At 43.4% G+C, this 27,100-nt stretch overlaps 1 protein-coding gene across 10 annotated transcripts in view; it reads left to right on the top strand.

Annotated features, from left to right (window-relative positions):
• DOCK3 (dedicator of cytokinesis 3) overlaps positions 1–27,100 on the top strand; it is a 448,426-nt gene that overhangs the window by 406,267 nt on the left and 15,059 nt on the right. For 4 of the 10 annotated variants that reach the window (XM_053296419.1, XM_053296418.1, XM_053296422.1 and 1 more), the window contains 4 exons: positions 613–694; positions 13,340–13,492; positions 23,754–23,872; positions 25,658–25,745. In XM_053296419.1, the coding sequence (XP_053152394.1) occupies positions 613–694; positions 13,340–13,492; positions 23,754–23,872; positions 25,658–25,745 (442 nt within the window). The remainder of the gene's footprint in view (positions 1–612; positions 695–13,339; positions 13,493–23,753; positions 23,873–25,657; positions 25,746–27,100) is intronic. The other 6 variants (XM_053296425.1, XM_053296423.1, XM_053296421.1 and 3 more) reach the window with 5 other exon arrangements.

Raw genomic sequence — 27,100 nt, 5'->3', positions numbered from 1 at the left:
CTCCCCCTCCCCCTTAATTTGTTAATTAAAAGTTTAACAAGCTTGACTTGTATTTTTGAGCTGATATTATGGCAAAGTTATCTGAAAGATGGGTGTCAGATGTTTGGTACACCATCACAACAACAAAAACAGCTCACTCACTCGCAGATTCCCAATTTTGCTGCTTTTAAACATGAATAAGGCTGTTAGTGACAGGGGTTTTGTCTGTAATTCTCTCTAGTTGCGGCTCTGTTTTTATTGTGAAGCTTTTAAATGTTTTTGATCTTCTCGCTTTGTGCTAGAGGGAAAAGGGAAAGCCCCCCCTCCTCCACTCCCTGCTATATTATATACAATGTTATGTACATAATTAAGTAAAATCTTTGTGTATTAAATTTTGAATGCACACTAATTGTATTTATTTCAACTTCTGGAGTGCAGGAAGCAATAGGAATTATTACTGCTCTTGCGCAACAGTATAAGCACAAGAGGATTAAGGAGTTGCACAAGAGTTCCCACTGCATCCCTGCAGACCCTAGTAATGTGCATGCTTCATTAGTCAGGATGTCAACCATTGTTCCTTAACTCATAAGTATCAGAAACTAATCACTAACATTTGTTTTTAATTCTTTCCAGGCCAGTCCTTCGACCTCAAGCCTAAGCTCTACCCATTCAGCACCATCTCAGATGATTAACTCTGCTCCTTCTAGTGCACGAGGTAAGTTTGAGTCACTGTAGACAGAATAGTGTACAGTTCTACAAATGGCTATAATATTTGGCTACAAATGGCTATAATAAATGGCTATTAATATTCTATACTGTGAATTCTTTTCAAGTGGTGTGTCATCTATTTAGAACAGTTTGGTATAATATTTCTCTGGTATACAATTTCGTAGGCCATTTAACAATGTGAGTGTTTCCAATGGGCTTCCCCAATGATGAGCCTATCCACTTACTCATACAAATTGAGGAATAAATTTGTTTCCATTCTAAGGCAAACAGCCTGAGAATTGGTAGTAAGAGTAACAAAAGCATAAGCATAAAGAGAAATACTAGTCATGTCTCCAAGGAAAGAAAATCAGGTGAGAGAATATTTAGTATGAACTCTGAGAGGAAAAACATGCAAAAATTAGCCTCTTTGTCTGGATTATAAGTGAACAAAAGGAGCAGAAATATCTGAAATACCACTATTCAATATTCTATATACCTTTCTATAAAGGCAGCTATTCTAAGAGTGTGGATTCTTCTGTTCACATGTCTGAGACTACTTTTCTGTAATGGTCCTTCTAGATCTGAGTGCCCAGTCTTTGCCTAGAGACTATCAAAGTGGGTTCCCCTTCCCACTGGCTTTGTGAGGCCACTCCAAAAGAGTCCATTCATTCATAGCAGCAGTGAGACAATATACCAAGTGCATCCCTGGCAGCTTTAGTTAAAACAGGTTGTGAGGGTGGACATGCCTTCAGCTGAGTCCCTGGAGAGCTGCTACCAGTCAGAGTGAACAGTACTGGGCTAGATGGGTCAATGATCTGATGCAGTACAAGTCAGCCTCATCTGTTTGTATGCACTGCATCAGAGCAGCGCTGATGAACTGTGTTAGTATACAGCACTGAGACAACATGCCAGCTTTATTTGTTCAGTGACGTAGTCATCTGGTGAATGTTCATGAAGCATTGTACATTAGAAGCACAAATGAGATTAGATGCTACAGTAAGGTGTGTGTTCTGCAAAGTTATTTCCATTAATTAGAGCTCTGCAGCCATCTCCAGGTAAGGCATGAGTTTGCCAAATCAGTTTGGCAAATGTGGAATTGCACAAGCACACAAAAGAAAAAGTTGGTTACTTAGGGAGAAACTACATATAGTTCTGTTATTCTTTTCCTCAGTAGGTTTTTAAACAGGTCAAGCAGCAGTGAGTGGCTTCAGATGGCAAGGAGGAACTGTTTAACCTTTTCCTTCCAGCCACTTGCTCAGAAATCCCACCATCACCATTGCTTTTCTTCCCAAGGCATAAGATAACCTGTATCTTTTATTCCTTGAAAAGCAAATCTGGCATGGGGAATAGGATTTTGAGCAGAGGTGCACTAACCCCCAGACCTTGGGGACCCAGTCTGGTTCTCCAAGGTCCGGGGAGGGGTCTCCAAATGGCCAGGGCTGGGGGCCTCCGGCAGCTGCCCCACCTCACCAAAGCTCCAGGGTTTTTAAAAATTCTTACCACGGCCGAGGGGTAGCTGAAGGTGGGGAGCAGAGCAGTCCTTCTCCCTTCTCCCCCCATCCCCCAGTGGTGGTGGGGACCAGGAACAACGCTGGGCCCATCCGTTTGGGCCAGCATCTTTAAGCAAGCCCACGAGCTTGCAACAATCTCTAAACTGTGCAGGCGCACCTCGCAGTTGCTTAAAGATGCTGGCCTGAACGGATGGGCCCAGCATTGCTCCTGGTCCCCACCACCTCCAGGGGAGGGGGGGGAGAAGGGAGAAGGACTGCTCGCTCTCCCCCACAGCCACCCCTCAGCTGCAATAAGAATCGGGGGGAGCGGAACTTTGGCAGGGCAGGCCCCCCAAAGGAAGTGGGGGGGGGACTCATGGCTGGGCAGTCCAGGCACCCAAATTACCTTGGTGCGCACCTGATTTTGAGAAGACATTTGACTGGGAAGGAAAGGTTGAGTAGCCATTTCTCCCTCCTGTTGGTCCTCTATTTGATTTGAAGCCACCTGCATCTGCATCTAAAAGAGAGCACTCAGAAGAGAGAGAATCCAGTAACTATCCACACTATTTAGTCATTCCGGCCTCCCCGCTCTTGTAATTATTGTCCTCTGAGAAGCTTCCATGTAACTGAGGTGGCTGCCTGCAACTGTTGTAACTGCATATCTTTTCCACCTTTGAAGCAGAGAGGTTGAGTTCTCCAGGAGTGACACACATTTCTCTCTGGCGTATAGATAGATAGATAGATAGATAGATAGATAGATAGATAGATAGATAGATAGATAGATAGATAGATAGTAGCTGCCTTCCAGTCGAGAATAAGGGAATGCAAACACTAGCTTCTGTTGAAGTTCTAGAATTTTCTTGCATTCACCTCTGCATATTTGCACTTACAAACATGTTGTATACATGCATAGAACAACAGTTATATAAGAACATAAGAAAAGCCCTGCTGGATCAGGCCCAGGGCCTATTTAATCCTGCCTCCTGTTTCACACAGGGGCCCATCAGATGCCCCTGGGAAACCCACAGGCAAGATCTGAGGGCACACACTTTCTCCTACTGTAACTCCCCTGCAACTGATATTTAGAGGGATCTTGCCTCTGAGGCTGGAGGTGGTCTATAGCCACCAGACTAATAGCCATTGATAGACCTGTCTTCCATGAATTTATGTGAACCACTTTTAAAGCCATCCAGGCTGTTGGCTGTCACCACAACTTGTTCCAGAGAATTCCATAGGTTGATTATAGGTTGTGTGAAAAAGTACTCCCTTTTGTCAATCCTAAATTTCTTAGCAATCAGTTTTGTGGGATGACCACTGGTTCTAGTGTTATGAGAGAGTGAGAAAAAATTATCTCTCTCCACACCATGTGTAATTTTATAGACATCTGTCATGCAGTAGAAGAAGAATCAGTCAAGGCTCTAACCAAACCATGCCAGCAAATTTGGAACAGACTGGAAGAGCTCAGTATACATACCCACACCAAAGAAAGGAGACTTAACAGATTGCGCAAACCATCACACAATATCCTTAATTTCATATGCTAGCAAAATATTGCTCAGGATCATCCAACGCAGATTAGAGCCCTATGTGGAAAGGGAAATGCCGCACGTTCAAGCTGGTTTCAGAAAAGGCCAGGGAACAAGAGACATTATTACTGATGCATGCTGGACAATTGAGAAAACCAAAGAATACCAGAAAGAAGTCAATATGTGTTTCATTGACTACAGAAAAGCCTTCCATTGAGTCAACCATGGCAAGTTATGGAATATCCTTAGGAAAATGGGTATCCCAGAACATCTCATTGTTCTCATGAGAAACCTATACACAAGACAGGAAGCCACAGTCCAGACAGACCATGGTAAAACAGTCTGGTTCCAGATCAGCAAAGCAATAAGACAAGGCTGTATACTTTCTCCTTCTTTATTCAACTTATATGCTGAACATATACTGAGAGAAGCTGGATTGGAAGATGAGCGTGGCTTTAAAGTTGGAAGAAGAAACATCAATAACCTGCGCTACGCTGATGACACCACTCTGAAAGCTGAAAATGTGGATTATCTGCAAGCTCTAGTAATGAAAGTCAAGGAGCACAGTGAAAAAATGGGACTACAACTAAATTTCAAGAAGACTAAACTAATGACAACAGGTAGAACAACCAACCTCAGAATTGACAATGAAGACATTGAAGTGGTGGATAGATTCTGCCTTTTAGGATCGACCATCAACATTAAAGGATCCAGCAGTCCAGAAATACGCTGCAGACTAGCACTTGGTAGGTCTGCAGTGGGCCTTGGAGTGGATATTTAGATGCCATGACGTGTCTATACCTACAAAGATTAGAATCTTTCAGACAGTGGTTTTTCCTGTTAGACTCTGTGGATTCAAAAGCTGGACTTTGAAGAAGCAGGACAGAAAAAGCATTGATGCTTTTGAACTATGGCGCTGGAGAAGACTTTTGAGGATACCATGGACAGCTAGGAAAACAAATAAATAGATCATAGAAAAAGTCAATCTAGAATTTTCACTTGAGTCACAAATGACCAGGCTCAAACTATCATACCATGGACACATTATAAGAAGACCCAGCTTCTTTGAAGAAGTCCATCATGCTGGGAAAAGTTGAAGAAAAGAGAAGAAGAGGACAACCAGCAGCAAGGTGCATGGACTTGATTACGACAGCAGTGAATGCACTACTGAGAAACCTAAAAGGCCAAGTTGAAGACAGATAATCCTGGAGAGAATCTATCTATGTGGTTGCTAAGAGTCGACACTGACTTGACAGCACTTAATCAATCAATCAGTCATGCCTCCCCTTAGTCATATTTTTTCTAAACTAAAAAGCCCCAGGTGTTGCAGCCTTGTAATTAAAGTTTCTAGGCTCCTGATCATCTTGGTTGCCCTTTTCTGCACCTTTTCCAGTTCTACAATGCCCTTCTTAAGATATGGTAATCAGAACTGTATGTAGTGCTTCAAGTGTGGCCACACCATAAATCTGGATAGTGATTCCAGTGACATCCATAAACATGGGTTCTGTGACCAGCTTCGGGTAGAGTTTGTTCGGTTGAGGGCGTTGCGAATTCTACTCGAAGCTGGTCTGTGCAGGCGCAGAACCCATGTTTATGAATGTCGTGGAATCACTTCCAGATCATCTGTTACAGGTAAGCAACCTGGTTTTTTTGTATAAGGGCATTGTGATATTAGCAGTTTTATTTTCAAACCCCTTCCTAATGATTCCAAGCATGGAATTGGCCTTTTTCACAGCTGCTGCACATTGTGTTGACCCTTTCAACAAGCTGTCCACCACGACCCCAAGATCTCTCTCCTGGTCAGTCACTGACAGCTCAGACCCCATCAGCGAGTATGTGAAGTTGGGGTTTTTTGCCCCAATATGCATCACTTTACACTTGCCAACATTGAACAACATTTGCCATTTAGTTGCCTGCTCCCCCAGTTTGGAGAGATCCTTTTGGAGATCCTCACAATCTCATTTGGATTTCAGTACCCTAAATAGTTTGGTGTCATCAAAAAATTTGGCCACCTCGCTGATTACCCCAAACTCTAGATGAACAAGTTAAAGAGCACTGGCCCCACTACAGATCTCTAGGGGACCCCACTTCTTACTTCCCTCCATTTAAGAATAATAATAATAAACTTTATTTTTTTGCTGGCCCATAACAAATTGTTCTTGGGATGTCTCACAACAGAGGATTAAAACATACAATAAAAACACATAACACACTAAATCATATAATAACAGCCAAAGAAGAAGAAAAGAAAATACAAAATACAATACAAAGCAGCAGCTTAAAAATGCATTTTAAAATTAGTTAAAAATCCGATCAAATCTGAAAACCAGAATTTAAAAGTCCTGGGTGAACAAAAAGGCCTTTACCTGGCATCTAAAAGAACAAAGTGACAAAGCTAGGCCCGGGCCACACAGAGGCCATGTGCACAGGTGCCCAGCCCCCAACATGGCCACCGGGCTGCTGGATGAAGGCCGAAAACTAGCCGAAGAGTGCCCAAAATGGGACGAGGGGGTGACTTAGAAGGCCGGCAGGGGGGAGGGGGAACCTCCGTGGACACACACACACCCCACCACTGCCGCCTCCAGGAACTCCCCTGAGGGGAATAGAAGGTTAACAAAATATTTATTTTTAACATTTGTGGTCTGCAAGCCCCCAAACTTCAGGGGAGGTTTGGTCCAGGTCCAGACTGAATCAAGGGCGTGGGGGGTTGGTTCGAGGAACAAACCGTTGAACCCCCAACCCTGTTTGCTCATCCCTACTCCCTGGTAGCCACCCACCTCCCCTCGTTTGACCGGGGTACCCAGAGGAGGGCTTCTGAAGAAGATCTTAAGGTTCGGGTAGGGACCTTAAGAGAGTAAGACGCTCTCTCAGGTAACCCAGTTAGGGTTAGGGTGAATTAAGCCCAGAAATGGACTTGAGAGAGCTGTCCATTTATTCCGACCCTCTGTTTCCTGTCCTTCAGCCAGTTGCCAATCCACACATGAACCTGTCCCCTTATCCCGTGACTGCTAAGTTTCCTCAAGAGCAGGGTTTCTTAACCTTGGGCACCCAGATGTTGATGGACTATAACCCCCATCATCCCCAGCCACAATAGACATGGCTGGGGATGATGGGAGTTGTAGTCCATCAACATCTGGGTGCCCAGGTTAAGAAACCCTGCTCAAGAGTCTTTGATGAGGAACTTTGTCGAAAGCTTTTTGAAAGTCCAGGTATACTATGTCAATTGAATCACCTTTATCCACACACCTGTTGATATTCTCAATGAACTCCAAAAGGTTCATGAGGTAAGATATACCTTTGCAGAAGCCATGCTGGTTCTCCTTCAGCAGGGCCTGTTCTTCTATATGCTTAACCATTTTATTCTTAAGAATGTTTTTCATCAATTTGCCTGGAACAGACCGCTGATGTTGAAGTCAGTGCTGACAACAATGCCAAGGGATGCAGAAAAAAAAGTAGTCTGAACCCTCGATGTCCACCGCTTTCAGCTAGTTGACTCCACTTTTTAAGCCTCTGCAGCCAATGAGAGGCTCACTATCACCATACCATAAGTCTAAGCACAGGCGCCATTCCTTGGATGAGGATTCGTCTGTGCCGGCACCGAAGAAACATAAGAGCCAGGATTTGGTATCAGAGAAGACACCATCACAATCAGGGCTGCAGAGTGTGCCTTCTAAAACAGTATACACCAAGCCAATGACTTATTTCATGACCCCAAAGACATTGGGGTACAAATCATCTATCGAACAGCACTTAACATCAAAGCTGTCAACACCCATGCCTTCGACATCAAAGCCTTTGATGCTGATACCATTGACATCGAAGCCATTGACTCCAAGACCTTTGATACCGAGCACTGTAACTCAGCATCAGACAACAGCAATTAATAGCAGGTGAATTGGTGTCAACTGCTACGATGCCAGTTCTATCCCCAATACCACTGATGCTGACAGATCGAGATAGAGCAGCATCTTCCAAGCTGAACACTCCAGTTCTCACGGCATTGAGACAAGTGACAACTCAACATCGAGAACCGTCACTGCCACCACCCACTTTTGATGTTGAAGAAGACATGGAAGCCTTGGATGCTGGCTTGGACCCATCCATGACTCAAACACTGCTTCAAACACAAACATTCTGGATTCTAACGATAGCACACCATCTACTACTACCTTCAAAGGATTCCTACCGCAAGACGTTGAAGTCCCTGGTGAAGAGCTGGATGTACAAATAATTCCAACCACATCTCCAGGGACACCTGTGTCTTCACTTCCAGTCATCTCTACGCTACGACTTCACAAAGTTATTTTCATCCACCAACTTGCTTTGCTCTAACAGCTTCGCATCTGGCTACTACCAGATGATAGTAGTTACTTACCAACCATGTATCTTGCATACTAATAACTCCTTGGTGATCTCGCCAGTCCTGGTTTCTGTTGGTATTTAGACTCTCTTGCTGCAAATACCAGAAACTGCCACAACACCCAGATCTCCTATCTTGAGACAAGGGTCAAGTCCTATATCCAGACATAGGCACACTGAGACTCACAGCATGGCAGATAGGCTTCTAGACAAAATCTTGTTGAATCAGTGTAAACCATCCACGAGGCTTAACTATGAGAGAAAATGGAAAAGGTTCACTACATACCCAGGACTGACTGGGTTTACACCACTCCAGGCCTCCATCAGAGAGGTGTTTTTGTACCTAACTTCTCTAAAGACGGAAGGCTTAGCTAACGTGTCCATCAAAGTTCATTTGGTTGCTATTTCTGCAGTGCATCTGTATTTCCACACCATAATTGCAAGAGCTTCCTTAAAAGCCTAACAAACTTGTACCCTCCAATTCAGCAACCACTCGCCCAATGGAGCATATCCTTAGTCCTTTCAGCATTGACTATGAGGCCTTTTGAACCCATGGCCACAGCCCTGATTGAGCTAGTTACATTAAAGACTGTGTTCCTCATTGCAGTTACCACTGCTCGTAGGGTGAGTGAACTAACAGCTCTACATATAGACACACTATTTACAAGATTCTACACTGATAAGGTGCTGATGTGCATGGACCACATATTCCTGCCTAAGATAGTGAGGCTCTTCTCACAATTAGTGAGAAGAGCCTCTAGGGGGTTTGCAGGGAGAGCAAACTTAGCCTGCTTTCCCCGCAGATGAGCAGCAGTCTGCTCTGGGCGGCCACCCACATGACTGCCGGCTCCGTCACAGAACCGGCAGGGTCTGGGGAATTTGGGGGCCACACGCTCCTCCGGAAGCTCCAGCATGCCCTGCACCGAGTGCGCAGGCCATGCTAGAGAGACCCCCGAACCAGGAGGCTGCTTTTGAGCCTCCCGACCAAGGGTCTACTCATGAGTTGCTGCGGCGTGGAGCCACGCCGTGGCAACACATGAGTAAAAAAACTAGGTTTGCGGAGCACTCACTCCACAAACCTGGTTTAAGGGCAGGGGCACTGTAGTGGGTTACCCACTTAGGAACCACCGGGCTTGCAGCTGAGCCCGGTGGTTCACACGATGGGAGAAAATCGGGCTGATTTTCTCCCATCGTGTGAATAGCCTCAGTAACTGATTTTCATTTAAATCAGGACATTTTGCTGCCTGCATTCTTCAGAGATCCTAGTACTCCTCTATAAAAGGCAATGCACTCACTTGATATGCACAGATCTCTACTATATTACCTGGATCACACTAAGGCTTTCCAATTGACCAAACACCTCTTTCAAAGGAAAGGCAAAGGGACATTACGTTTCTAGACAATGCCGGTCACACTGGTTTGCAGAGCTGATTTTGGTGGCGTATAAACATCAGAAAGTGGACCCACCAGAATCAATAAGAGCACACTCTACACGTGCTTACACTGCCTCCACAGGCCACTTGTCTGGCATAACATTGAAAGACATCTGCAAAGCTGCAGCCTGGTCAACAGAGCTACCGTTCATTAAAAACTATGTTATCGAACTTCACTCTGCAGTGGCAGCGAACTTTGGGATAAGTATATTACAAAGGGTGTTACAATAACTACTGCACCCTCCCACTAAGGGAGCTAGCAAAAAACCCATTCTTATAGATGGCCAATGAGCACCCTGGCTAGGGATGTGCAAAAAATTTCGGGCACAGAACGATCTGTGCCCGAAACGAACAATTTCGGGTGATTCGGGGCCGAACCGAATCACCCCCGATGTCCCCCGAATTTTTTCGGACACGAGCCGAATCACCCGAATTTCGGGCAAAAAAAAATTCGGGTGATTCGGTTCATGGTTGATTTTTGGCGATTTTTTAAAGTTTTAGTGACTTTGGGGCAGTTCGGGGGCATAGCATGGGATTTGGGCAAAAGGAGTGGGGTGGGGTGGTAGCGCCTAATGAGTGCAGGCTACCACCCCAATTTCAGGGGGATTGGGCAAAGGGCTGATTTTTGGTAAATTTCTGAAAATTTCATGTCTTTGGGGCAGATTGGGGCATATTGGGGCAGAAAGTGGGGGCTGGGGCAGAATAGTGGGGTGGGGTGGTAGTGCCTAATGGGTGCAGGCTACCACCCCAATTTCAGGGGGTTTGGACAAAGGGGTGATTTTTTGAGAATTTTTGAAGTTTTGGTGACTTTGGGGCAGTTTGGGGGCAGAAAGTGGATCTGCCCCAAAAGAGTGGGGTGGGGTGGTAGTGCCTAATGGGTGGAGGCTACCACACCAATTTCAGGGGGATTGGGCAGAGGGCTGATTTTTTGAGAATTTTTGAAGTTTGGGTGTCTTTGGGGCAGATTGGGGGCAGAAAGTGGATCTGCCCCAAAGGAGTGGGGTGGGCTGGTAGATAGTGCCTGATGGCTGGAGGCTACCACCCATCCCCAATTTAAGAGTGATTGGGCAGAGGGGTGAATTATGGTGAATTTATTTTTATGAGGTTTGTCTTCATAAGGTGAAGTGTGCTAAATTGATTACTTCCTCATATTATTCATAGTAAAGGAAAGTGTGAAAAAGTGAAAGTGGGGTCATGAGAGTTGTTTAATTGAAAAAAATCTCATTTGCTATGATAGAATGAGAATTCACACCTCAGAAGTTTTTTCTGAGGTGTGAATTCTCATTCTATCATAGCAAATGAGATTTTTTGCAATTAAACAACTCTCATGACCCCACTTTCACTTTTTCACACTTTCCTTTACTATGAATAATATGAGGAAGTAATCACTTTAGCACACTTCACCTTATGAAGACAAACCTCATACAAATAAATTCACCATAATTCACCCCTCTGCCCAATCACTCTTAAACTGGGGATGGGTGGTAGCCTCCAGCCATCAGGCACTATCTACCAGCCCACCCCACTCCTTTGGGGCAGATCCACTTTCTGCCCCCAATCTGCCCCAAAGACACCCAAACTTCAAAAATTCTCAAAAAATCAGCCCTCTGCCCAATCCCCCTGAAATTGGTGTGGTAGCCTCCACCCATTAGGCACTACCACCCCACCCCACTCTTTTGGGGCAGATCCACTTTCTGCCCCCAAACTGCCCCAAAGTCACCAAAACTTCAAAAATTCTCAAAAAATCACCCCTTTGTCCAAACCCCCTGAAATTGGGGTGGTAGCCTGCACCCATTAGGCACTACCACCCCACCCCACTATTCTGCCCCAGCCCCCACTTTCTGCCCCAATATGCCCCAATCTGCCCCAAAGACATGAAATTTTCAGAAATTTACCAAAAATCAGCCCTTTGCCCAATCCCCCTGAAATTGGGGTGGTAGCCTGCACTCATTAGGCGCTACCACCCCACCCCACTCCTTTTGCCCAAATCCCATGCTATGCCCCCGAACTGCCCCAAAGTCACTAAAACTTTAAAAATTCACAAAAAATCAGGACTTTGCCCAATCCCCCTGAAATTGGGGTGGTAGACTCTACCCATTGGGCACTACCACCCCATCCCAAAATTTTGCCCCTGGGCCCCTTTTTACCCCCCCGAATCGATTCGGATTCGGATTCGGATTAAATCCGAATCCGAACCGAATCAAGGGTGATTCGGGTGACCCAGATTCGGGCACAAAACAGAACGGGGGTGATTCGGCTCGGGTCCGAGCCGAATCACCCGAAAATCCGAATTGCACACCCCTAACCCTGGCCACCTTAAATAACAGTCATGCTGGCAGCATGAGGCAGAATGTGGGCACTACAAGGAGCTATAACATTCCACCCTAGAGGTAGCGCAGGCGCAGAACCCATTCTTATGGATGTCAATGGATCACTTCCAGATCATCAGTTATAGGTAAGCAACCTGTTTTCCTACTGATAACAAGAACTGGTGGGAAAGCAGTAATGATCAAAACTGGGTAAATGGAATAGAAGTGATAATAGTGAGGGGGGAAATGGTATGTGAATGTGTACTACTTTAAGATCAATTGTGTCAGTCTGTTTGAAATATGCCTTTTTTGGAAAGAGGAGTATGGTATATTGGTGCTCACAGCATTTCATAAAGTTAGTACTCACAGCTTTAGGGTATCCATATTTCTGAGCTTCATTTGGCTTTCCAATTACTTTTGTCATATTTTGACCGCCACAGTCGTTTAGAAACCAAGGTGATTTTCAATATCAGTACATAAAACAGCTCACTGACAAGGATTAGATAACTCACAAAATATAAAATGGTGAAGAACTCTTGATACAAAACATGTATTTGAAAAAGCATTGTCATATTTATAGAGTTTGATAAATTTCTAAATGTTATCATTTGTTTTTGTACAATTCTCTCAGAATAGCTGGAAAGCTGTTTTAAATCCCATTTATAGTAAGCTGGAAGAAAAATCCCAAGACTTTTCACAACAGTTGTCACTTGCCAACCATGAAGGTTCCAGGAAAACCTCTCGGTTGGCAAATTTGCAGTTAGGGCAACATTGTGATGAATGGGAACGGGGTTAGGGGAATCGTGACTGGGAAAATCCCCCCTGACCCCCGAAAATTGCACCCCTAATGGGGGGAGGGAAAGCTAAATTTGTTTTTCTTACTTTTATGCAGCAGGGATGGTGGCAAGAGCTCTGCCTGCCTCCCAAACAGTCGGGCTGTGAAGGCGGCAGGAGGTCGGGTGTTGGAGGTGGTGAAAGAGCTCCTTAACATGAGCCTGCCTTCCTCCCAAATGCTACATATCAGGCCAATTTCAGGCCTCTGTCCGATCTCTAGCATTTGGGAGGAAGGCGAGCCCATGTAAGGAGTTCTTTCACCGCCTCCAGCATCCAACCGTTTAGGAAGCAGGCAAAGCTCTCACCACCATCCCCACTGCTGCACAGCGGCAACGGTAAAAGTTTAAAAAAAACCCAGACACACCTCAGAACCCCTAAAAATCACCCCCAGAAATGACCCCCTGACTCTGGAAATTACCCCCCAAACCCACCAAAAAAACACCAAATATAATTACTGTGAGTCTTCCTCCTGGAATGAAAATGCTTAGCAGAAAAAAAACCCTCACTATATTGAAAAGAACATGATTATTTTTTAATTTGTTCATTTTTTGTGTATTTTTAATTTTAATACATTTTATTCTTCAGAAATAAGATAGAAATGAGCATTGGCGCTAAAGCAAGGTGGTGTGCAAAATTCACATACCTGGCTCTGCCAATATGCCTCAATCCTTTTATATTTATTTATATTCTTTTTAATTTAGTGCTGATGAAAGGTGCTGGATTGACAACACTGGAGGCTGAAGCCCTCTATTTATCCACAGAACAGATACAGCATGGGCGGCAGCAGTGCAAGCTTCCCCACACTGCCCCCACCAATGTGCCTCATCTCTGTCCTGGAGGGACCACCTCTAGAGGTGAGAGGATAGATCAGTCTCCATGATCAATTCAGTCCTTGGCCTTTCTGCTGAGATTGCCCCAGAGTTATAAACCGTGATGAAATACCTAGGTACCCATGAGTCTGGAAGGGCATCAAATGAATCGTTATGTTTCACAGCAGCTATTTAGCATTGGTAGAATCCATTGTGATTTTGGAAGTTTTCAAGAAACCTTGACTTAATGAATGACTGCCCTATCAAGGTTCAAAACTTGACCTAGAAATGAAAATCCACACCAAATTGCTATACCTTTCCAGTGTCTACATCTTTGCTTTCCAGTCAGATATTCCGTATTCTTATTGGCCATTTCTGAGCCAAATCAAAGTTAGTTGAAATGCAGTTAGTCTCCTGTTCCTGATATTTGGCTCTGTTCCATGACATTCAAAAATAACCAAAACCTATTGTGTATGCAACTTACTGTAAAATCCCAATATATTTAATATTGAAGGAAAATGTAATCAGCTTAACATGAGAATCTCTTGGATTTATGGAACAGAAAAAAGTAGTATTATATTTTCTATAATTAATAACAACAATAACAGCAACTGTCATCTGAACTAACAAAGCACTGGTGCTATGTGGAATGCACTAGTGCTGCTGAGGCATTACCAACTAATGCTGCACCAACTAATTACAACCACCTCCCTCTGTTCCACCTGCAAACATGTCCTGAGGTCGTCGTGACCTGCAGGGACATATTTCCACATGGCACAGAGTGCTTCTGGGGAAAGAGGTCATTGTAATCCGCCCCATGCAAATGCTGGTGCTGCATTAGTTATACTCTTCAGCAACACCAGCATATTTCACGTAGAAATGGCAGTTCATTAGTCTAGATGTCAAGATTCTTATTGTTGTTGTTGCTGCTGCTGACATCCAGACTACATGTTGCAAACGTGTTGTACTAGTGCAAGGATCTTGCATTTGCTAGTTCTACTAAGTCAGGAGTTTGCATTCCAGACCAGTGTTGTGTTGGTGCAACAGGGTGTGCTTGAGCCACCTGTGGCACACCCTCTGCTGAGAAAGTACTTCTTCAGTCCATATATGTTGCGGGGAATAATGCAAAGCTATCCATATCCTTGTTGTGTAACACAATGCTTGTGTAAGCGGACTGAATGTGCAAGAGATTGACCAACTTTGAGCATCCACTCAGCTATCTGATTTTCTTGCATGTGTATATCTTTGTGTGTTGCATTCATGCAGTGTTAGTCTAATGTCAGCCAATAATAATAATAATAATAATAATAATAATAATGATGATGATGATGATGATGATGTAGAATACATTGTCCACTTCTGGACTTTGTTGTTAATTGCATTAGGGCCTGTTAACACTGAATGCAGCTGGTGCATTTGCTGCATGAATGAATATACAATACAATCTGAAGACAGACATTTTTCTGTAAATACTTGGGAAATAATATTATCATTATTAATATACCGCTTTTCAACAAAGAAAAAAGTTCTGAAAGCAATTTACGTAGAAAAATTAATAAGAAGATGGTTTCTTGTCCCCACAGTTTAAAAATAAAACAATGTAGACACCAGCAATAGCCACTGGAGGTAGCCTTTGCTGTAGTTGAGGTAATGAGTGTGCTGTATTCTTTTATTCTGTATAGCAAAAAGCAATTTTTGCGAGGTTAGTACTAGTAGACACATTTGGAGTGCTGCTCCATTGATGAGCCTATTTATATACATTCTTAAGCGAATTCAAATTTTATGTATTCTGGATCAGAAAATCACTTGAATCTTTTTTAATAATGTCACTTCTAAATTGCTGATATAGATGCGTTCTCTGTAGTCAGATCCATGTGCTCCAGAGTTGATTTTAGGACACAGATCTGATTACAGGTACACACGTTTCTCAAGACCTTCTACAAGTATAATGGGCTTCTGGGTCAGAGCATTAGGGTAAAACATACCAGAATAAATATATCATGTCCATCAGCTGTGATACAATGCCACTAATATTCATGAAAACTTATGAAACTATTTTGTTGCATAAATGTAAATAAATAAAAATTAGCTGCAGCTTTTAGTCTGATTATACATAAATGCAGAATACATGGACTGACATACAGAGTATTTATTTATTTATTTTTACACTTATATCCCACTCTTCCTCCGTGGAGCTCAGAGTGGTGTACATAGTTATTTTTATCCTCACAACAACCCTGTGTTAGGCTGAGAGATAAATGACTGGCCCAGAGTCACCCAGTGAGTTTCATGGTTGAATGGGGGATTTGAACTTGGGTCTTCCCAGTCCTAGTCCAACACTCTAACCACTATGCTACGCTAGCTCTCCTATGCTACTCTGGCTCTCTGCAGCAATGGTGCAGTGAGAGAATAGCCTAACAGAACTTCCCAAGTAACAGCAGCAGGGAAGTGACTGTTTTTTATGCCCACTCCTTCCCCTCCCTGTTGTTGCACACAACCCTCAGGGACATATTTTTGGGTGGCACAGAGGGCTTTCTGGGGAAGGTGAGGATGTCAAAAATTGCTGCTTCCCTGTTGTACTGGGGCATTCTTGCTCTGCATGTCAGCCATGGTCTACTTCTGGATTCTATTGTTAGTGGGATTATAGCCAGTTAACATTTCATGCAGCTGGTGTGTGTTTACTACATGAACATATGGTAAAGTCTGAAGGATAGACATGAGTGTACATGGGGACAATGTGTGGATTTTGCCAGAGAGTCAGTCATTGTGTCCTTAGATTATGCCTACCAGGTTCTTCAACTTGAAGTTAGAATACAAAAGCCTCACAAGTAACTAAAGAATGTGTTAAGACTATATTTAGAGCACATTTTGTGCATTTTGAAGCCAGCTTCCTGCTGAGTACTCACTGTGGGAGCTGTCAGGTCATTCTTGCTACTCTGTTCAGTCTTCTCTCTTTCCCTGCCTAGACAGCAGGTCACAGCTGTTTAATCAGCACTGTATAATAACATTTAAACACTGGACATTATGTTTAAAATAAGCCTTTAGAAGGTTTCAGCAAATCAAAATGAATGTTTGGGCTATAGACAAAATAAACATGTTAGCAGTAATACTTAATATTTATTTAGCACTTTTTCTGAGTGCTTGAAGCACTTTGCAAATATTTTCTGAGTAATCTTTACAGCATATTGTGAAGTCAGCCAGTATTATTATTATTCCCATATTAGAGAATTGGAGGTGGCAGGGAGTTAACATTAGCTTGTCACACAATGAGTTCATAGTGGACTGAGATTTGAACTGGAGACGTCTGGCTCATAGCTTTGAATTTGTGTGATTCAAAAATATAGAGCAGTTATTTATAGAATGCTGGGAGTAATTAAAAAGGTGTTTTTAAAAAATGGTCTTTTTAGTTATACTGCATTTGCTCAAAAACACTCTAGTACTGTGATATAACTTGCCAATTTCTTCACATTGTTGTTTTCCTGTCATAGTAAATAGGTAGGTAGGTAGGTAGATAGATAGATAGATAGATAGATAGATAGATAGATAGATAGATAGATAGATAGAAAGAAAATACTGGATTATAGGTGGAAAGCATAGAAGTCCCTGGTGCAATTGTGTGGTTTTACAGTTCATGCAGTGTTCTTTTTTTATGATGATCCCACAGCAGCTCTTGTTCTTGTGAAAGATTTGGTTTTTATTCACCTTCCAAGGATTTGAATAGGACTGTGCTTACACAGGTGGGTCGCTGAGAACCTTCTCTTAGCAAAGGAAAATGCACTGTCATGGAGACACAAAGACTCGCTGGCCAACATCCTGACTAACAAAGCATGAGGGCTACATGAGAAGCATCGTTGCTGCTGATTTGTTTGACTAATGCAGCATCCATGCATGCTGGTTGCGGCGGGATTTTGACAGCCTCCGCTTCCCTAAAAGCACTTTGTGCCACCCCAAAATTTGTTGCACAGCTGCAAGATACATATTTTAAGGTAGCATAGGGATGTGTGAGCCAGCTTGATTTGAGCTGGGCTTGAACCGGACTGGGCCCAGTTCTAAAAACTGGTTTGCCAGCTGGTTCGGGGGTATACTTGTAAAGGGGAATATGGCAAGGATTCCCCTTTACAAGTAAAGGGGGATAACCTACCCTAAGTGGGGGGGAGCGAAAGAGGAATTTCTACCTTTAATTTCAAGGCGGCAGAGGCAGCTGCCTCAGCGACAGAAACATTGGCGAGGGCTCCTCCCACCACCCCCTGCTGGCCTCCCAAATGACAGCCTGGTCCGGCTGTGGCCCAGTTCAGGCCTCTGCAGCCCGGTTTAGGCCTCTGTGCACACGTGAAGGCCATTTTCATGTGCACGGAGATAATTTGCATCACCACGCAATTTGTGTGGTGAAGCAAATGACCTCTGCACATGAGCAGAGATAATGAAAATGGCCTCAGTGCATGTGCAGAGGCCCGAACTGGGCCGCAGCCGGTCCAGGCTGTCGTTGGAGGATCCCCAGTGTCGCCGCCACCACCTCCACCATCCCCACCACCTGGAAATTAAAGGTAGAAATTCCCCTTTCACTCACTTCCCCTCCTTAGGCTAGGGAAACCCCTTTTACTTGTTAAGGGGAATCCTCACTGGACTCCTCTTTACAATTATGTCCCCCTGCCGCCGAGCTGACTGCGAACCATCTCGGCCCGGTTCAGTGGCCACGCCAGGCCCAGTTTGACTAAGTCTGAGACTGGACTGGGCCACATTGATTCGAATCTGGTCCAGAATCGAACCAAACTGGCCTGGCTGGTTCTGTGCACATCCCCATAGAGGACTTCCAGTGGAAGGAGAGGTCGGTGAAATTAATTCCCCTTCCCTGCTACATGAACACTGGTGCTGCATTCATTGCAAACTCAGCTGCAGCACCAGCGATTCTCATGTAGCACTCATGCTTCATTAGTCAGGATGTTAGTCTGTTCCTTAACTTAGTACAGAGAGAGTTTACTTCTGGATGCCAGGTTTGGGGGACAGGCAGCAGGAGAGGGCTTTTGCCTTTACATCCTGCTTGTGACCTTCCCAGGTGGATCTGGTTGACCACTGGAAAAAGATTATGGTCCTTTGGACTGATCCAACAGGACACTTCGTGTTCATACTTGTCACATGCAAGACCATCTTTTAATCCAATTCTACAGTCATTTGAGAATAAACAAAGCTACTGACAGTACTTCAAACGTCGGCTAACAAAAAGACTCATTTTCCTTGCAGTTCCACATGCAGAACTGTATATCTCTTGGTAGAAAACAGCTTTCTCAAAATTGTGAATGATAAAGATCCTTTCATGTTGGGAAGTTTTCAAAAATTACAGAATAAGTCGAATCAATTTAATGTAACTCCACTCAGGTAAATAAGAGGGGTCCTTAGGAACAAAACACCCTGATTATATGGAAGAAGCCATGCAAGCCCTTAAAACTAGTCTTTGTCCCTCAGCAAATGCAGCTGATCCAATGGAGAGAACAGAGTAGAACACAGCTCATTGTAACGCCTGGGAGCAAGTGGCAGCTCCCATCAGCCTTGAATGGGGTTCCCTGATAATTCTGTTTATTGGGCCTCTGCAAAGCTTTGGCTGAGGCTGAATACTCCACACAGTCCCCCTGGCATCATGAGGAGGCAACCATTCCCACTGTGCAGTGCTGCACTTTGCCCAGCACTTGTGGTGCTCTTTTAAAGGAAATGGAGATCTCTTGAGCCCCTGCACCATCATGGAAGGTGTGCATGAAGTGTAACCCTCCCAGTACTTTCCCCACAGAGGTGTCAAGAGAGGGCTCTGTCTCTATTAAAGGACCCTCCCAACACTGATAAAAGAGCAGTACTGTACTGAGGTCACCACAGTGGGAAATGGCTCTCACATTGAAGGGTTTTTTTTGCCAAAGTGGCCCTTACTTGAAAAATAGTGAAGATCATTGATATAGAATGTATTTGAATGATGGTCACAGACATCTACTGAATGATGCACACAACATCATTGTTGATGTTTTACAGTAACACCCCTCCCCCCCATTCCATCTGATGCTTCTGCCATTTTATTTATTTTATTATTATTTATTATTTATTTCTTACATTTATAAACTGCCCCATCCAAAGGCTCTGTGCGGTATACAACAAATTTTAAAAGACATAAAAACACATTTTTAAGACATTTAAGACACAGTGCTAAAAACAATATAAAAACCATTCAAAAATAATTTAAAACCATTTAAAATGAATTAAAATACTTTTAAGAACAATTTTAAAACCTTGGAAGGCCATGCCAAACAAGTAAGTTTTTAGGGCTCTCTTAAAGGCCAACAGCGAGCCTAAACTACAGATATCTGTCAGGAGTGCATTCCATAGGCCAGGAGCAGCTACAGAAAAGGCCTGGTTCTGAGTCACCACCTGACATACCGGTGGTAACTGGAGACAGACTTCTCCAGATGACCTCAATGAGCGATGGGGATCATACGGAAGAAGGCGCTCTCTAAGGTAGCCTGGACCCAAGCCATTCAGAGCTTTAAAGGTAATAACCAGCACTTTGTATTTCACCCGGAAACATATTGGCAGTCAGTGCAACTGCTTTAAAATAGGCATAATATAAGTCTGGCTGTCACATTTTGAACTAACTGAAGTTTCTGAACTACGTACAAGCCGCGCATTGCAATAGTCGAGCCTGGAGGTTAGCAGATGATGCACCACTGTTTTGAGATTGTTCTCTTCAAGGAATGGACACAGCTGTTGAATCAACCAAAGTTGATAGAAAGCGCTCCTGGCCATAGCCTCCACCTGAGATACCAGGGTTAGGCCTGGATCCAAGAGCACTCCCAAGCTGTGTAACTGTTCCTTCTGGCAGAGTGTAACCCCATCCAACACAGGAAGATCTAACTCATCCCTCAGAATCCAATCCCCCACAATGAGCACCTCCGTGTTGCTTGGATTCAGCTTCAATTTGTTATCCCTCATCCAGCCCATTACTGCTCATAGGCAGGCATTTAGGGAGTGAATGCCATTTCCTGATGATGGTGATGATGATGATGATGATGAAGAGGAGGAGGAGGAGGTGGTGGTGGAGGAGAAATAGATTTGCACCAAATCTCCTGATGACTTCACCGAGTGGTTTCATGTAAATGTTAAAAAGCATTGGTGACAGAATGGAGCCCTAAGGAACTCCATATAATAGCTCCCGTTTCGAAGAGGAACTGTCACCAAGCTCCACCATCTGGAATCTGCCTGAGAGATAGGAGCAGAACCACTGAAAAGCAGTGCCTCCTATCCCCAATTCTCCCAGGTGACCCAGAAGCGATCCAGAATTCTCCCAGTCAGATCCATGGCTGATGGTATCAAACACTGCCGAGAGATCCAAAAGAACCAACAGAGTCACACTCCCTGTGTCAATTCCCTGTTAAAGTTTTTCCATCAGGCCGACCAAGGCAAACTCAACCCCATATCCCGCTCTAAAGCCAGTTTGAAATGGGTCTAGATAATTGGTTTCCTCCAAAACTGCCTGGAGCTGGTTAGCCACCACTCTCTCAATCACCTTGACCAACCATGGGTGATTGGAAACCGGCCTCATTGCCATCTTCAAACAAGGAGGCATCCTACCCTCCCTCAGCAATGAGTTAATGATATTAACTAGGCCATATCCAACAATTTCCCTGCTAGATAGAAGCAGCCAAGTCGGGCAAGGATCCAGAGAACAAGTGGTAGGCTGCACCACCCCAAGCGGCTTGTCCATGTCATCAGGCAACACAGATTGATCCAATCTAATACTGCAAGAGAGATTGCTGGACACCACCTTAATAGACTCTGCAAAAACATTTTGTCCACAAAGAACCCATTAAAAACATCACAGCAGAACACAGCAGAACAAAGTCCCTGGGGATTGGATTGAATTGGAAGGAGCCTGAATCAAACTCCTCACAACCCAGGACAGCTCTGCTGGATGCTAACCTGCAGTTGTAATACACACATACCAGAACTGGGTTTTTTGCCTCATACACTGCCTCCACAAAAAACTTCAAATGGGCTCTATACTGTGTCCTGTCACATTCAAGCTGAGTTCTCCTCCACTTGTGCTCCAGTCGCCTACCTTGCTGCTTCAGACCCTGCAACTCCTCTGTATACCAAGGGGCCATTTTTAAAGCAGATCGGAAGGGATGCTTAGTAGCGATCGTGTCTACTGCCCTGGTGAGTTCCCTATTCCAGGTTCCCACCAGGGCATCGACAGATTCACCGGCTGCACCAACATCAAAATCCTCCAAGGCTTTTTGGAATCCTACTGGGTCCAGCAGCATTTTGTGGTATTTCTATATTACATTAGAGATTACTTCCTCTTGGTACCATTCAAGTGCTGCTTTTTGGTAGAATGTTCCTATAAATGTGTTTGAAATACATACTTGCTATGTACATATGTATGTGTTGTGTGATGTGCCATGCCTACAAAATAGTGCACTTTTAGTATGGTAAATGTACCTGTGAAGTTGCCAATAGGCACTTGAAGAAATTCAGAAACAGCAAGGAACTCCACTTCGGTATAACTGCAGGCACACATTCATTCAAATTGTGTAAACTAGTTTTTTGTTGTTTTTTGCTTTGCTAAGAGAATATTCCAACAAGCTTGGCTGAACCAGCAAAATCCCATTGGTTGGATTTACAAAGTTCTTAAAATTGCAAGTAAGCAGTGAGCGTTATTTTCCTTACTCTTTAGAAGGAGGTGGTTTCTTGTTTTGTTTTGAGAAATACTGCCCTCTGTTGCTTACTTGCCGTAATCAAATGAAGACACAGAAAGCAAGCCTTTAAAAATAAAACCGACCTTGTCACCAAAAGCAGTACAAGTATTGCTTAGAGCCATGTGTTATAAAAGGAAGGGGAGCTCTGCAATGTGCTTTATGCCAAGATACAGCTGTTGGTATTCCTAAAAGATCAGTATTTTATATTTTGTCATGCAGAAATAGGACTGAGTATGTGAGTAAAAGACAGCATAAAATACTAATACTTTTTACAAGTTAATATTGTGTATGACAGGGTGTTCAGACTATTTGTGTTCTGTGTGTGTGGTGGAAACGTATTGGAGATTAGGAAACATTTAATCATATTGTGGAGTTTGTGGTTTTTTTAGCTTAAAATAAGATAAATTGCAGCAAGTGTAGGGCTTTATTGTATCTTTCACTCTGTGCTAAATCTCAGTTTACAGCCTGCATGCTATGCTTCTGTCGATGTGAACGCCATATCAACTACAAATAACGCCTGTGCTGAAGTGGTATTCAGATATTGTGTGTATGGTCATGGAAAGTTTGCAAAGGGGAGCATGCCAACCCCGATAGCAGGCATGGCTGTTTAATATGCTGTTTGCTCCTGTCCTTGAAGAACATGTTTGTGGCACAGATAAGTCACATGTTAAAGCCCATCTCAGCAGTTTCAAAATTTGCATCAAGTTCTGTACATTAATACATTCAGGGTATGAAGCAGTATAGTTTCCAGTATCATAACTGCCATGGCAAGGCTTAGATGGCTGTACACTTCAACATATATATTGATGTGTAGGACTTGCCCCACAGAAGATGATAGTGCACTAGTAAATTATATGATGCCCCAATAAACATGCTTTACAATGGCAAGCAAGTGTCAAGAGGAATCAAAGCCTCCTTATAGTGTATATATTGACAAACACCCTGTTCTCACATTCTCAGATATGCAGCGTAATACAGCGTAATATTTAGAAGCACGGGATAAGCTACCAACAAAATTTCCTGTGAATATTTTTAGTTAATAAGGAAGTATGGGGATGTCAAGCTACTCATCTGAGCTTATATTATCCCTGCCTTATTCTGAAGCATGAAGTGAATAACAGTGCAATAAAGCTGAAAAAGCTGTTATCCTTTTGTATGCAGTCAGCTTGTATGCAGTGCACTACTGAATAGTATGTACACATTATGATTTAGCCGATAAGAGATGATGCACGTGTGGAAATACAACTCCTGCTGCTGGATCTACCAAATGTAGTTTTATGTTGACAAAAAGGGGCTTGCAATGTGCATTCGTTGAATTGTTAGCTGTATGCTGTATGCTATTGGCTCAGCAGTCTGTCTGTGGTGATGTTTTGTTACGAGCTGAACACTAGAGCAATTATTCCTGTTAACAATTATCTGCTAATGAGATCAATAGTAATTACCATCTTAAGTTGGTTTTAGAAATGCTTCATCTACTTGCTACTCATGACTCTCAGGAAGACTAGGTAACTAGGTCAGAGAGAGTCTCTGTTGTGTTTTGTCATGTGTACGTGATTGTTCTCACTTGTTTACAGGCTCTCCCTCTCTACCAGATAAGTACCGCCATAATCGGGAGCTGATGATGCTACTCCCAACACATCGGGACCGGCCTAGCAGTGCTATGTACCCTGCAGCTATCATGGAAAATGGACAGGTAAGTATTTCAGTATCCCCCCACTGCCCCACTAAGTATACTAGTTGTGACTCATAATTAGCATCCAGATCGATTTTCTGTGCAGGGAAGGATGGACATTTTGGAACATGGGAAGCAGGGGTGTAGCTATAATTGAGTGAAGGGGTTCAAAGAACACGGGGCCCCAGCTCCTGAGGGCCCTCCAGATCCCTCCCTCCCTATTTTCTTCATTGTCTCCCTCACTCTGGGGGGCCGCCAGAGAGAGGGATGAACACGGGCCCCCTCTCCCCTAGCTACACCAGCTTGCTTCTGCCTAAAGCCTGGGAGCATGGCTCAGGCATTCCTCTGCCTTATCCTCTCTTTTAACCTACTTTTCTATCTCTCTTTTTTCCTTGCAGAGGGGCGGGGTGGAGAGAGAGAGGGAGGATAAAGGCCTTAACCCAGGGCTGCTCAACTTCAGCCCTTCTGCAGATGTTTGCCTGCAACTCCCATAATCCCTGGCTATTGGCCACTGTGGCTGGGGATTATGGGGATTGTAGTCCAAAAACAGCTGGGGGTGGGGGCTGAGTTGAGCAGGCCTGCCTTAACCCCTTAGCGTGGGTTCAGCTTCTGCTGCTGAACATCCTCACAGGTTGAGAGAGAGGTTTGCTTCAGCTTTTGTGAAGCCATACTTAAGAGTAGCTTCCACTCCTCAGGGAGAGGGACTTTGAGCTCTTCCTTGCCCCTTGTGCCATAACTAATATTGCTTCTTCCCTGATCCAGCTTGTACAAGGTGACCTAGCTATTCTCTCCTTCATTCAGCATCTATTAACCAGCCACAATGGCTTACGAACAGAGATCAGCCATTGGATGTCAAAAATCGGGTATCTGGTGAATGTCAATGAAGGAAGCAAATTGCATATTTTTTTTAAAAAAACCCACACACCTTGGTAGAACAGTCAGAACTCTATAAGGAAACAAATGGCATGACCTTGGTGTCTCCAGATTTATGTATGTATGTATGTATGTATGTGCCTATCTGTCATATTTTTATACCGCCTGATATGTACATCTCTAGGCGGTATAAAAATATGTATACAATTATTTGTATAAATAATACGATTATTTGTATAATTGTATACAAATGTTAATATTAAAAATCACAGATTAAAATACATAAAACACAATAAAAGCAATATAAAACAAATTATTAAAATTAATTCTAATTTAAAAAATAACTGCTAGATAATGTTTTAGAAATTACACATTCTTCTGGTATATAAGCAAGCAATAGTTTCTAACTTACTAGATAATTGTTTGATCACTAATGTGCGTTCAGATCCTACTCATACTACAGGGACCTCATTCAGTTTTTATTTTAATAAACAAATACAATGATAGTCCATTCCAGTGGTCCCTCTAATTTTTTTCATCTCTGTGCAGAATGAGTTTTGTTCTGGGCGGCAGTATCAAGGCACTGTGTGCTCACATGCATTCAGAGTGGGGCCTTCCTAATTCAACCTGAGCAGGATCTAAAATTAACTGAGCGAACATCAGGAAACTTGTGAGCGCACACACGTGCGCATGCCTTAGAGGGAACAGTGGTCCACTCCCCAAGAAACTTGCAATATAATTAAAAACAAGTTAACTGATGGTAACTGTACTGACATTCTTCTGAAAACTAAAATGTGCTTCTTCTCCAAGTGAATGAGAAGATGAATGAGATCTCCATTGCAGAAAAGGAATTCAGCCAGTAATCGTAAGGTGTACTACCAAATCTTTTATGGTTTGTTCTCAATTTTCTCTGGGGTTTTTGCTTTTTCTTAGCACCCGAATTTCCAGCGAGCCTTGCTCCAGCAAGTGATTGGACCATGCAAACCCTGCAGTGATCCTAATCTGTCTGTTGCTGAGAAAGGTATTCTTTATCTGCTTTTATATTATTGTGTTTATGGCCCTTAAATCAAATATTGCTTTTTGTTACGCTAATTTGACAGTAGTAGTTCATTTTACATCCATGCAAAGTAACCTTGTCTTTTAAAACAATTTCATATGTGGCGCCTACATTGAGATTATCTATCTATCTATATTTCAATTTCTATACTGCCCTTCCAAAAATGGCTCAGGGCGGTTTACATAGAGAAATAATAAATAAATAAGATGGATCCCGGTCACCAAAGGGCTCACAATCGAAAAAGAAACATAAGATAGACACCAGCAACAGTCACTGGAGGTACTATGCTGGGGGTGGATGGGGCCAGTTACTCTCCCTCTGCTAAATAAAGAGAATCACCACGTTAAAAGGTGCCTCTTTGCCAAGTTAGCAGGGGTTATATAGTATCATGCGTATACATCATCACAATTGTTTATTTTGTATGAGTTTGTAGATTAAGCAACTGATGCACAAAGCAATTGCCCAGACCATAGGCCTCTTCATCAAAATTAGGGAGGGGGCATTCTACCCTGATTTGCATGATTGTGTGAACTCATGAACATTCCTCCAACCCAGGTTGCTCAAAGCAAGATAGCCCAACTTTTGTTCCTTGCGTTTAACCAAGGTAGGAGGAGAGGAGAACTCTCCTTCCTTGCTTTTCTGGTCATGTTAGAGTTGCCATGCCCCTAAAAATTCTGGGTTTCACCCAGATTTTAAGCATCTCACCCATATTGTTTAGCCCACCCAGATTTGCCCAGATTTCAGCTTTCATTTTTTAAAAAAGAAAAGCTAAGCTTGTAGCTCCCTTGTAGAAGTGGAGTTATAGAGCAAAACGTGCAGCCACTATTCTGCTCAAACATTATTTTCAAGCCAATTCACATAATTAGGCACCTGGATTTGGAAAGCCAGAATATGGCAACCCTAGGTCATGTGAATCCACTTGCCTTTTCTATCCAGCAATGGAACACAGCAGACCTGGAAACAATAGAGAGCTGTGGCTACAGGGGCTGCCATCCACGGATGTGCCACTCTGCAAAGCACACTTTATGATTCTGTAGCTGCAGCTGCTTCAGGAAGGCTGGGTCTGCCTCCTGTTCCTTTGTGGTCAGATAGCTGCTGCTGATGTAATTAGGCTTTCCAGTCTACTGGCAGTGTGTAGCATGCTGGGAAGCCTTGGAGGACTATCAGCTCCTGATTTCAACAATGAATGCTGTCCTTGGCAATTGTGTGTTTCCTGGGTTTGCTGAAACCCACCCCCAAATGGTCGTGTGTACAGGCCTTGTGTATTCCCTAGTAGGGATGTGCACGGAATCATTCAGCACTCCATTCTAGGAGCACCA

The sequence above is a fragment of the Hemicordylus capensis genome, chromosome 2 (genome assembly GCF_027244095.1).
Source record: "Hemicordylus capensis ecotype Gifberg chromosome 2, rHemCap1.1.pri, whole genome shotgun sequence".
In the NCBI taxonomy this organism is placed as follows: domain Eukaryota; kingdom Metazoa; phylum Chordata; class Lepidosauria; order Squamata; family Cordylidae; genus Hemicordylus; species Hemicordylus capensis.
The sequence above is the reverse complement of the archived record's forward strand: the minus strand, read 5'-3'. Positions and strand labels throughout refer to the sequence as shown.